Source organism: Phoenix dactylifera, unplaced genomic scaffold, assembly GCF_009389715.1.
Source record: "Phoenix dactylifera cultivar Barhee BC4 unplaced genomic scaffold, palm_55x_up_171113_PBpolish2nd_filt_p 000927F, whole genome shotgun sequence".
In the NCBI taxonomy this organism is placed as follows: domain Eukaryota; kingdom Viridiplantae; phylum Streptophyta; class Magnoliopsida; order Arecales; family Arecaceae; genus Phoenix; species Phoenix dactylifera.
In genome coordinates, this window is record NW_024068287.1 from 93,122 (window position 1) to 106,541 (window position 13,420).

Consider the following 13,420-nt stretch of genomic DNA (forward strand, 5'->3'; position numbering starts at 1 on the left):
AAGAACTCCACTAACACCTGTCTCACTGCAGCATCCTCCTCCACCCACTGACCTGCCCCAACCCGCAAGGAGCGAATCATGTTCCTCTGCCTTCTAATGACTGTCGATCGGTGGAAGAAGTTGGTGTTCCAGTCACCATCCTTAACCCACTGTACTCTGGATTTCTGTCTCCAAAAGATCTCCTGCTGGCGAAGCAAAGAATGATGGATAGCTAGAGATCGCCGTAAGTCCGCTATATCTGCCACCGTAAGCTCCTCTCTCCGATCCTCCCGCCCTTGGAAATCCACTATCTGGGCCTCCACCGCCTCTAATCTCCGAAAAACATTGCCAACGACCTCATGGTTCCATCGACGAAGGCGCCGCTTGGTAAGCTCCAGCCGACGCGACACCCTCTGCATAGCATCATCCCGTACTGGCATACCCCAAGCCTCCCTGACCACATCCCAAGACTGGGGGTATGACAACCATAGCTTCTCGAAGCGGAAAGGGCTACGATGTGTGGACCGACACTGTGGAGATCAAAAGAGGGCAATGATTAGATGCAATCCGGGCTAGATGACTAACCTGATAAGATGGAAAACGCTGAACCCAGTCTAGAGAAGCAAGTGCCCTATCAATCCGCTCCCACACTCTAGCCTGCCCAAGCTGATTGTTGCACCAGGTGAATCGAGATCCAGAGAAGCCGAGGTCCACCAGTCCATTCCTCTCCAAAACCTTTCGAAACTCTCTTCTGTCCACAGACTCTGAGTAGGCTCTACCTCCTCTCTTCTCACTGGGGCTTAAGATGCAGTTAAAATCACCTACCACCATAGTCAACACTCCCTGGGTCAACAGACTCGTCAGCTCGTCCCAAAGTACTCTCCTAGTCCGGTAGTCAGTGCTGGCATAAACTCCACATAAAACCCAAGGAGGATTATGTGGTTCCAAAATTACCATCACAACCTGCTGAGAACAATTGCAGATGATATCCACAGAAGCTATCCCCCGCCTCCATAACACTAGGATGCCCCCAGACAAGCCCCGAGACTCAACTGCATGCGATTCCCAATCAACTGCCAAGCGTTGCTGCACCCGACGCAACCCATCTCCCGATACTCGGGTTTCACAAAGAAAACAGATATCCGGGCCATGAAGCTGAATCAATCTCTTAAATGACGACAAGGACGGCTTGGCTGCCCCCCTACAATTCCAAGCGAGTATCTTCATTCAAACATTAAGAAGAATTTTGGCCCACTCTCACTGGGCTAATCACTGCGGGTACAGAGATCACTCCTTTCCCTGATGCCGAAACATCCCCCTGGATCGCAGCTCTCAACAGATCCACCACCTTTCCATGCTCCAAGATCGAAGAAGAAGATCCCTGTCCCGAACCAGACGACAGGCCCCTCCTTACCACAGTCCCTGAAGGCGATGGCAGCCGCATCAACCCTTGGATGGAGCCTCTTGGCGCCTCAGGGTGCCCCATCTCCTTCCTTCCCTTCCCTATTAATTTAGAAGGGGGAAACAGATCCTTTGAAGAACCCCCAGTCGAACTCACCTCAGGGCGCCGAGCCGGGATCTCGTCCGTCTTCCCGGCCATCGCCGCCTTCCAGTCCCCCGGGACCCTCCTACCGCCTTTGACCGATGCCGGCCGCGAAGATGGTACCCTCTCCGCCGCTCGCATCCCGCTCGGCACAGGGACCTTCTTCGCCACTGCTCCACCAGTCGCAGCACCCGCCGGCAGCGGTCGAGAAGGGGGTCTCACCGGGGGCAGGGAGGCGCTCCGGAAGTGCCTCCTCCCTTCCCCCTTCTGGCGAGTCGTCAGGTCTTCGAAGGAGGAAGATGAAGACGATCTGAGGAGGTTCGACTCACTCGCCACTCACCCGCCCCGGAGCTCCGAGTTGCTCTAGCCGGGCCCCTAACCCGCTTCATCGGGCTTGGGCCCTGGCCCAAGGACAGCCCGATTGCAGCAGCCTGGTCCGATTCCAACAGGCCCATCCCGCCTTGGGCCGCAAGGCTTGGCATTAGCCCAATCGATCCAGCCCGTCCCGACTCCGCTCGGCCCGGCTCACCTACCGTCCCAACGTGCTCCAAGGTTGAATCGGCACCCGCACCGAGTTGAGTTGCCTCGGTCTCATTTGCCACCAAGTCGCCCACCACCCCCTTCTCCGGCGACCGCCGCCTGGCCACCTTGGTAGGCTTTTGCCACCCATCGGTGTCCACGGGCGACTTCGGAGAGATCGGCATCGCGTGGGGGGGCTCGGCTTGGCCTCTGCGGACTGACGAATCTGAGTTGGGGCAGCAACCGCGCGCGCAGGCATTGGCACTCTGTGCGTGGCAAGCCATGGGCCAAAAGCTCGGCCGCATGTCCCGTCCATCGCTGGTTTCGCCTGGCCGCCGGAGTCATGATCGGGTTTTTCTTCCACAGTCGCTTTGGCCCCGGACCCCCCACTCCCGGTAGCCGACTCCGGGGTAGCAGACCGGCACCCATTCCCTCCAAAGCTTCCCTTCCTTCCCCCTGATAAACACCCCCGGCCGCACCGGTAAGCTGGCATTCACCTCCACCTTGACCCTCGCATACCCCATACGACGGCGATCCTCCGTGAAACCGTCAGCTTCGATTGGGACGCCGGCCTCTGTAGCAATCTTCCAGATGGATTCCTTACGCCAGTACTCGAGTGGCAACCCTGAGAGGCGAAGCCAAACCACCACCCTATTGACCTCCTTCCTTCCGGGAACAAAATCCGGTTGCCACCTCTCCACCGCCAATAACTGTCCAGCGATAATCCACGGACCTCTTACCAGCATCGCCTCCCTGTCCTCCACATTTCGGAAGCGTAGAGCGAAGTACCCGGAGGCCATAGGGAAAGCTTCGACCTCGTACTCCAACTTCCCTCGTGCTTTCATCTCCCGGGCAGCCCACTCCGCCGGAACTCGCCGCCCCAAACTCCTCGCAATCACCGCCGTGGAGCTCCAGGCCTCCCTCTCCATTTCCACCCACTCCGGCGTCAACTCCAGTACCTTCGGGAACCTCCTCTGGACCTCCTCTAACTCTTCAGCTAGGATCTCATGGGTGGTCCACATTGATGGTCGGGCCGAGCCCCTAGCCACCTCCGACCAGGACCGCGAGGATCCAGCCTTCCTAGGTCCCTGCCGCTTCCCAACACCCTTAGGGGTCTTCGTTCCCTCCGTCTCCTTCCCCTTTCCTTTTCCCCCCCTGACGTCCATAGTCCACCCCTCCTAGCTGTTTGGGGAAATGCCACAACCACCCACACAACTATTGGCGCACCTGCTCACACCCACCCTATTCCACCCCTTCCAGCTTCACAGTGTTCGGTGAAATGTTTCACCGAAGCACGAAAAATAATGCACCTTCCAAACCAAAGAAAACGTGGACCCACCCCCCCTCGCTCCCACCAGGCGTTTGGGAAAAAACCCCACCCGCCGCACGAAGTTTGGAGCGCCTAGGCGCGCATCCCAAGCCACTCCCTCTCTCCTCTCCTTCCCACTGCAACTTGGTCGCAACGTCTTTAATTTGAACATAATAATAAATATTAAAAAGATACTGTTTGTTGAGGTCTTTCATATATGTTTCTCATTAAACTTCCCAAATAACTTAGGGGCACAAGAAAAATGATATTTTACAAATTTATTTCAATACTTACATCCTGAGCCAAGCAATGACCACCCGCTTCTAACATGAAAATGGAGGGTCAAATTTATTGTTGGAAGACTTCAACTTTCAACTAATTTTTAAAAGAGGCAACTGTAGAGCTTCATAAGTATCCATCATTTCCGGCTCCAGTGCCTGTCCGACACCGATCCTTGGAGTTGGATGCGAGTCCTGGCAAGACAACCTACAGCTAACATGATGAGAAACTTAAGTGTAGGCTTTCCATGGATAAGAAGTAGCTCACTAGATTTCTTGTGATAGATAGAATGCCATTTTTAAATCATGAAAATTCCAGAGTTCCTTAGAAATTATTAGTTAATTAGTTTTCTAAGTACTACATCATTGTTGGAGTATACTCTGTCTTCTTTATGGCTCTATATTGTTCCACAGCCATGCCTTGCTTTGCACATCATCATAAACAAATCTACACTATTGTAATCAAAAATCAATAATCTGATAAGAATTTTGTTGCTCCTCCTTGCCCTTGCCCTTAAAAACCCCATGCAATCATTAGATCATTGTTAACAAATTCGTATTTTTTCCCGTGGAGCTTATAGTTCATAAATCATTCTCATTTGTTATACTTGATAACTGTCTTCTCCAAATTTTCCCTATCCATGAGCTTTCATGAGATGTCAATTTGTCTTGTCACCACTTGAGCTTTTTTACCATAACTATTAATAATGGAAACAATCAAAAGCTAGTAAGAATGATTTCACTAAATATGGCTGTTTGGAGTCAATTTCACGAAAATATACTTCTAGTTTTAGTTATGCACTTTCACTCTTTCTCTTTAACAGTGCTGATTCTGGTGCCAAGCCCTGAGAATATAGTGGATGGTTTAATGTTACGTTGACAGGAAGAGCGTGCCAAATTAAAAAATGGTTCTAAATTCTTTTTCATACACCTAAATAAGAATGCTAAGCAAATGAGGATTCAGAAAGGGGAATTCAAATAGGGGGGCAAGGCTCAGTGGCTATAGTTATGGTCGCTTCTCTTATTTCCTAGACATTTTCTAGACAGTTAATGCAGAGGAGCATGATAATTAAAAAATGAAGTAAATTTACAAGGTAGTCAAAAGAGATAGTTTGGTGACGAGAAAAGGTGTGATCCAATAATGCCAATTGGTCATAAATGATGTCTTGATACCATTTGACAAAAGAAGCAAGTTTTAGAATGCCACATAATGAATTACTAACAGAGATCATTCATCAAATTTCTAATACAAAGTAATATCTGGTCCTTGCCTCTCTCCTGTTACTACTTAACGAAAACTTCAGCATGGAGACAAACAAAAAGCAATCATATACAGGCCATAGAGTTTATAGGGCTAAAACATTGATGCTGCTTTAATAAAAGCATAAATTGTATAAATATCATACATTTGACTTACCTTGAATTTTCTTTATCTTGTTGAACCAGTTTTCAACAGTTTTTATACTTTTTTCCCAAACCTTCTATGTTCAGACGTACAATTTATTGCTTTTATTTGTTATTTTAAGGTTATAATTTTTTTTTTACTTTTGTTGAATTTGTTGCAGCTTCTCTTACTTCTGGTCAGAAAATTAGTGTTGGTGTCGTATCACCATACAAAGCGCAAGTAGTTGCAATTGAAGAAAAACTAAGAAACACATATGATATGTACGAAGACTTCCATGTGAAGGTTAAGACTATTGATGGGTTTCAAGGTGGTGAAGAAGATGTTATAATTATTTCTACAGTAAGGACCAATACAGGAGGTTCTGTGGGCTTCTTGTCTAACTTTCAGCGGACAAACGTGGCTCTTACAAGGGCCAAGTATGTTAATTTTCCCTTCAAATCAGACTTCAATGTTGTTTAGTTCCACTCAGTTCATTTTAGAACATTTATTTAAGTTGATCATCTAATATGCAACTGTTGCATTTCCATGGCAGACACTGTTTATGGATTCTAGGAAATGGCCCAACTCTAACTAACAGTGAGTCAATTTGGGGAAAGTTAGTGCTCGATGCAAAAAAAAGAGGGTGTTTCTTCAATGCTATGGATGACAGAGGCTTGGCTGATGCAATAACAAATGCTTGTGTAGAGCTCGATGATGTTGATGACTTGCTCAATATGGATTCTCTGCATATCAGCAAGCCAAAGTTCCAGGTATGCTAGTTTTAGCAGCCAAAATCTTTTTGCTATCTCACTAGTAGCATTAAACTATGATACATGTTTTTATATATGATCTTGTTCATGACTTGATACTTATGTAGGGTTACAAGTATCATTTTCTTGTTTTCATTAAGGAAGTGCAAACTTCTTTTTTGCTTTCAATAAGAAAAAGATTTTTGATTTAGAAAAATGGACAAGGTGAAAGGTTAGAAGAAAAATCTGATTTACAGTCATCTTTTCTGAATCGATTCAAAAAGTAACTAGCTGACCATACAATTATATGCCTAATAAAGAACCCTAAAGTTATCTCCCTTGAGAACGATCTACTTTTACGCACTCCATCAACATGTTAGAAAAACAAAAGAAATAATATTTGCAAAAAAGGATATATTATAAAGTATTTTAGGCAACAACAATGTTAGAGGCGAAACTAAATTAGGAAGCTACCTTGCACCATATAGAATTATGCAAAAAGAGGGTCTCTAAATCAAAGTATAGGATTAGGGAAGGATACGAGTTGGACTTTGGATTTGAAAGGGTTAGAGAGATCGAGTCAAGGATGTTAGGCCAAGTTATCATCTGCTTGATAAGGGTCCAAGGGCTCTAATCACACTATGTTACATCGAACTCAGGTGGGTGTATTAGGTGTGGATGCTCGTGCATTTCTAAGTGTTAGATCTTTCTAATACACAGTAATATCTCCTTATAGATCCCTGCTCAAGTCCAAATGTGTGTACTTAAGGCTAAACAAAGGGTCCAGTCAAATCTCAGGTTGAATACAGAAGAAAAAAAAGAAGAGACATTAATTAGAAAAATTTTAGGAAAGGACCAGTGGAAAGTGTGCATATTTTACCACTGATAATTGCATCTATAAGATGTAGCTATTGGTTACTGATGCTGTAATACATGCAGAAAAAAAGAAAAAGAGAGAGAACTATAGAACAGAAGGACAAATTGGAATAATGGAAGAAAACAATTAGGAGGAAAGAGGATAGAATCTAAGATATATTTTACTTTAACACACAATTCTATGGAATTTCCTTAGGCCCAAGCTATGCCGCACTGAGCCGAACCACCCAGTTCACCTCGTATCAAACCGAACCAGTAGGGAGCTGGATCGGTTCGGCCCTAAATTTTGAAATCCTCTTTGAACTGCCCACCAGTTCGAAATTCTCGTTTGGCACCAGTTCGGGCCCCCTCATCTCTTTAAAAGGCTTGAATTACAGTCTATTGAATCGGGGTGAACCACAGTCTATTGAATCGGGGTGAACCGTCTGGTTCACCCCATATCGAACCGGTAGCCAACCGGCACGGATCCCATTACGGGTTTGACAAACCTTGCTTAGGCTAGGTTCAGCCTTGCTGTATCTCTCTCTCTACTTGTTCTATCTTCTGTTAACTATATATATCTATATTATGATCTGAGTTTCTCTTAGAGGAACATTACAGACCAATACCAACTGACAAGTTTTTGAACAAACTTGTTGGTTCAGACCTATACCTCATCTAAGACCTAAAATAGAAAAATTATAACACCTGATGGGGGGCGGAATGGATCGTCCAACCCATAACAAAAGGGCCACCCAATTCCGGCCCAACAGACACCAACTCCGACCAGACATGTCCTCGGTCCGGCCCAGAATCAGCTCGATCTTGGACTTCGCCGAAAGCTCCACCAACCTTGGATACTCGCCGAAAGCCCCGGCCAAGCTCGGGGCGCCCTCCTTATTCGCCGACGTGCCCCGGCCAAGTTTGGGGCGCCCTCCTTATTCGCCAACACGCCCCGACCAAACCTAGGGCACCCTCTCTAACACGCCCTGACCCCTGAGCTCAGGGCACTTCGTCGGGCACACCTCGGCACCCGTCAAGCCGACCTCGTCAAATGCATGATGCGACCTCTCAACAAGTTCGGCCTTACTGATGGCCGCGCCCATGTGCATGCCCACGCCCTCCTACGTGGCCGTACATCGCGATGCCATTACGCCACGCTTTGCTAGCTGGCCCACGGCGGTCCAAAGACAGCGCCATGCTACTCAGGCCATACCTTGCTACGACTGACAACGCCTTACCATTCCCGAGAACGGACTCTACCACGCGCCACAAGCAAGCTCTAGCTGCGCACCACTCCCCCTTATGATAGGAACGGGCCATACCTCCACTACCTGAGTATCTCTACCGGGACTATAAAAACCTCCGACAGATAATATTGAGGAAAATTTTTGGTTGGACCTATTAAGCTTCACTCTAACTTGATCGTCGGAGGGCCCTCACCGAAAACACCGGTGAGGCTTTGTGTAGGTACACCGTTGACTGCGGGAGGTGGCTCTCCTCGACTTCCTCCGCGCTTCGGCAGCTCACCCTACTCTGGCGTGGTCACACTCGGGCCAAATTTGAATCACAATATTTTTGGCGCTAGAGGAAGGGACTGAGTCGTGATCATGAGGCTAAGAAGTCCTGGAGCTCCGAATGCGTCAATTAGCTGGGTCTCACCACCCGGCCACTCTCTTCAAAATTCACCCCTTGCAGCGCCCGCACCAGCGGACCGGACTCCGCATGTCCAGCCGGAGCAGTTTCATCTACTCGCTCAGCAAGTTTAAACTCTTACTGCGGCTGTTCAAAGCCTTCAGCTGGTAGGAGCCTCATCCTTTGTCGAGCTCGACAGGAAAATAGAGGAAGTGGGGCGGCGAGTCCAGATGCTTTAGAGTCAAGCTATGGAGTGCCATAAGGGGCACCGTCGGTTGAGGAGCAGATCTCCCCGGAGGTCTGGTAGGTACGCTCCCTTTGGTTTTGCGGATTACACTCCCCTCACGTCCTCCCGGACAGAGATCCTCATGAAAATTGAGGGTCATAGCTACCTCCGACCCCCACCGAAAATGCGACCGTTAGGGTTGCGGAAGCGCTCAGACAGATACTGCCGCTTCCACAGAGACCGCGGTCATGACATGGAGGACTGTTACCAGTTCCGTGATAAGATTGAAGCGATTGTCCAAAAAGGCCTGCTGAGTCAATTTGTCTGTGGCCAAGCTGATAGAATGGAGCTCGACGGACAGAGCCCGGAGCCGTCCAACGGGCCCGACGACAATTGCCCGGTGCGGGCACCCTCAATACTGCCCATCCACATCCCACACGTTAGTTGCATTTGACTTTTGGGGGTAGGGACGAGGCTGCGCCCCCGTTAGTTCAGGTCCGACAACCCAGGATGTAAGCTATAACCCCCGAACGGGACCTTAGCCCCTCCAGGTCAGAGTTTTTAAATTTCAGAATGTCTCAATTAATAAAGTCTCCAAAGCGTCTCCGAAGCTCCCTAATGGGCTCGACACGCTCCGGTTGCCCTTGCGGCACAAGCGATATATTGATGCATCAACAAAGTCGTCCCTCGAGCCTAGCTCGGGACGCCTTGCAGCATCGATCGAGAGCCAAGAGGCCTCGCAACTGCAGGATCTATTGACAAAATCGTCCCTCGAGACCGGCTCGGGATGCCCTGCAGCATCGATCGAGAGCCAACGTGACTGCAGGATCTATCGACAAAGTCATCCCTCGAGCTCGGCTCGGAACGCCCTGCAGTATCGATCGAGAGCCAAAAGGCCTCGCGACTGCAGGATTTATCGACAAAGTCGTCCCTCGAGCTCGGCTTGGGACGCCCTGCAGCATCAAAGACCTCGCCACTGCAGGGTCTATCGACAAAGTCATCTGTCTCTATATAAGTACGCCCCTGATCTGAGTAGGGGGACGCCCTGCGGCGTCAATGGAGAGCCGTTGAAGAACACCCCTGTCCACAGTATTCTATAAATACGCTCCTAATCTGAGTAGGAGGATGCTCTGCGGCGTCAACGGAGAGCCGTTGAAGAGCACCCCTGTCCGCAGTATTCTATAAGTGCGCCCCTAATCTGAGTCGACGTCAACGGGAAGCCGTTGAAGAGCACCCTCGTTCGCAGTATTCTATAAATGTGCCCCTGATCTGAGTGGGGGAACGCCCTGCGGCGTCAACGGAGAGCCATTAAAAAGCACCCCCGTCCGCAGTATTCTATAAGTGCGCTCCTGATCTGAGTAGGGGGATGACCTGCGGCGTCAATAGGGAGCTGTTGAAGAGCACCCTCGTCCGCAGTATTTCCGAACTGGGATCAACCCTCAGGCAGAATTCTATTCTCGAGCTGGTGGCAACCCTCAAGCGGATTTCTATTCTCGAGCAGATCTCGAGCTATTTCCGAGCTAGAATCAACCCACCGGCGGAATTCTATTCTCGAGCTGGTGGCAATCCTCGAGCGGATTTCTACTCTCGAGCAGGTCTTGAGCTATTTCCGAGCTAGAATCCACCCTCGGGCAGAATTCTATTCTCGAGCTGGTGGCAACCCTCGAGCAGGTCTCGAGCTATTCTCGAGCTGGAATCAATCCTCGGGCAGAATTCTATTCTCAAGCTGGTGGCAACCCTCGAGTGAATTTCTACTCTCGAGCAGATCTCGAGCTATTTCCGAGCCAGAATCAACCCTCCGGCGGAATTCTATTCTCAAGCTGGTGGCAACCCTCGAGCGGATTTTTACTCTCGAGCAGCTCTCGAGCTATTTTCAAGCTGGAATCAACCCTCAGGTGGAATTCTATTCTCGAGCTGGTGACAACCTCGAGCAGATTTCTACTCTCGAGCAGGTCTCGAGCTATTCCCGAGCTAGAATCAATCCTCGAGCGAAATTCTATTCTCGAGCTGGTGGCAAACCTCGAGCGAATTTCTATTCTCGAGTAGGTCTCGAGTTATTCCCGAGCTGGAATCAATCCTCAGGCAGAATTCTATTCTCGAGCTGGTGGCAACCCTCGAGTGGATTTCTACTCTCGAGCAGGTCTCGAGCTATTCCCGAGCTGGAATCAACCCTCGGGCAGATTTCTATTTTCGAGCAGGTCTTGAGTTATTTCCGAGCCGAAATCAACCCTCGGACGAAATTCTGTTCTCGAGCTAGTTTCGAGTAAGTTTTCCTTATTTACCAGCATCGCCTTTTGAATCGGGCCCAAGGTGGTCTGCGATGTCAAACACAGAGCTACGGGCTCATTTTATTGAAAGATTATCTTCGAGATGAAAGCGGATGCCGAGCATAAGAACTTTGGCAAATCTCTGAAACGGCTCCTGCTATGTAAGATAGGCTCAGACCTGAGCTGCAAGGTTCGGTTCTGGACGCAAAGCAGGACGAGCTCAAATGCCCAGCCAGATTCTAAAGGCGAAGCAAAAGGAGCTCAAACATTTTACAAAAGGTACAAAATACTGGGAAAGAATGTATATTTTATTGATGTCGGAAAGAGGCCACGGGCCGAATACAAGGAAGCCCGACCTGGAGGTCAGGCTAAACACAAAGAGCCCGAGCGGCTGACTTTACAAAAATAAAAACAAAAGAAATTAGTCAACCTGGATGACCTCCACGTCGGCATCAGGGGCGGCTTGCGTTCCATTAGCAGCCTCAGGAGCGGCGCCTATGCTAGCCTCAAAGGCGACTTGGGTTTCGACGCCGGCCTCAGGAATGGCTTCCGATGCCGTTCCAGCGGCAACTTCGGGAACGACCTCAGGCCTGGCTTCGGCAATGGCCTCTGTAGCACCGCCGACCACCTCGGCAGCTTCGTCTAGATTTGGCTAAAGGCTACTGAGGTCGGATCCAGGAACAAGTTGCTGGACTTGATCGCGACAATTTTCGAAACTCTGGACCATTGTAGTAGCAGCCCCCTCCGCCAGCTCGTCGAGATACTCTTTCGACTAACGGAATTTTTCAACAGCCTCGCGGGCATACTTCTCCAAAAGGCTTTCGAGCCGCCCGATCTTTGGCCTTAGTTCCTCGACCTCGTCCTGAAGACGGGTCAAAGTAGCTTCAAGCTCGAAAATATGATCCGCAGCAAACGAGTGAGCCAGGGAGTGCTCGGCCTTCATTCCTCGTATCTGAGCGAGCTTGTCTTTAAGTAGGGCCTTAACGGCCCGTACCTTCTTCTTGGTGTTAGATGTATGCCCTAGAAGCCAATCTGGCTGACACATTGTTAATTCTAGGGACATAATTTTGTACTTGACTATTTATTATTGAATAAATAAAAGGCATCTTTTCATTCATATTATTTATGTGTCTATGAATCGTCCAAGAAATTAATAAGATGATGATGCATATTCTCAAGAGTTGAGAATTTGAGGCATGTATCATTAGTGATTAATTTCTGAATGCTCCTGATCAATGGATCATCACGAGGACGGTGATCGATCCGATCAGTGCACAGATCACTTTCCTTCTGGATGGATGAGACTTGAGTCCACAGTGTAGGGACACTGAAGTGATAGTGCAGGTGCTTGTTAGAGAACAAGGGTACTGAGCGTGACCAAGACAAGAAGTCACTTGGATGTCTATCCACTCGTCAGTGACTTGCTTGATGTTGCAGTAGTATGACTGGTCCTTTGACCTGCGGTGCTTCGGCTACTCACAGTGAGGTTATTGTAGTTTGACTACACGTATACATGGTCTCTAGTCATATGGGTCCTTGTAGTGTAGATTGGCTGCAGTAAGTTCACTGTAGGAGTAGGGTATGCACTTACATGGAATCTATCGACCTTGATAGAAGAGGAGTGATCCTATGTGATTTGTTAGACTGAGTTCTAAGACCTTGGCCAGGGCAGTAATATAAAGTGGAGAAAGAGTTTTCCACTATCGAACTCGAGTCAAATAAATCTTGACATATGACAGACGATGGGGTTTGACGAGTTGTCCATGACCTCCGTCCTGTAGGGATCCACGATAGTAGGACTGTATCACATGTTAACTGCACCTAGAGGTTCATCATTCCATTCTGCTGGGTAGCCACTACATGCTGCTAGGTGTCACTGGTGGATGGTGGGACTCATAGGGATTATCTTGATGATCGATCAAACCCTAACGAGTTGAGTTGGAATCGTTCCAACCCATTGAAAGGAGTTTTCAATGATATAGTGATAGAGATCACAATATATCTCACTACCAGTCAGAATAGAACCTATGGGGTCACACACACTAGAAGTATTGACCGATCCGATGGTTGAAATCGTGATTAGGAATCACAAGTAATCAATTTGATTGATAAGAAGTTGAAGAAAGGAACAAAGGGAATTAATTAATTGGACTTGAAACAAGAGTCCTACTTCGGGTAGGATTCCTAGAGTCCTAATTGGATTAGGACTGGGAATCCTAGTTGGAGTAGGACTGGGATTCCTACTTGGAATAGGATTCCTACAATCCTAATGAGATTAGGAATTTTGAATTAAAATTGGATTCCTACTTGGAGTAGGATTCCTAGAAATCCTAATTGGATTAGGACTTCGGATTCAAATAGAGTCCTAATTGGATTAGGACTAAAATTAAATACATCCTAATTGGATTAGGATTCCTTAAGTCTAAATTAATTATTAATCTAATGAATCAACATGACTCCTAATTGGATTAGGATTGAAGAGTTCAATTGAGTCATGGTTCATTCAAGTCCTAATTGGATTAGGACTAGCCTAGATTGGATCCAAATTGGTTCACCCTTGGGCTAAGCCTAATTGGATTAAGGCTAAACCACATTAGGGCCTCCCAATCCTCATTAGATGAGGATTAGGGCAACATGAGAGGGAGGGGCTCACGCCCCTCCTCCTTGGATCTCTTG

At 48.1% G+C, this 13,420-nt stretch overlaps 1 protein-coding gene across 1 annotated transcript; it reads right to left on the minus strand.

Moving 5' to 3' along the window:
• Window positions 1-2,382: 2,382 nt before the first annotated feature.
• Window positions 2,383-3,207, minus strand: LOC120107615. The gene has a single exon (XM_039120967.1). The coding sequence runs from the start codon at window positions 3,205-3,207 to the stop codon at window positions 2,383-2,385; it is 825 nt and encodes a 274-aa protein (XP_038976895.1).
• Between the last annotated feature and the right edge of the window lie 10,213 nt (window positions 3,208-13,420).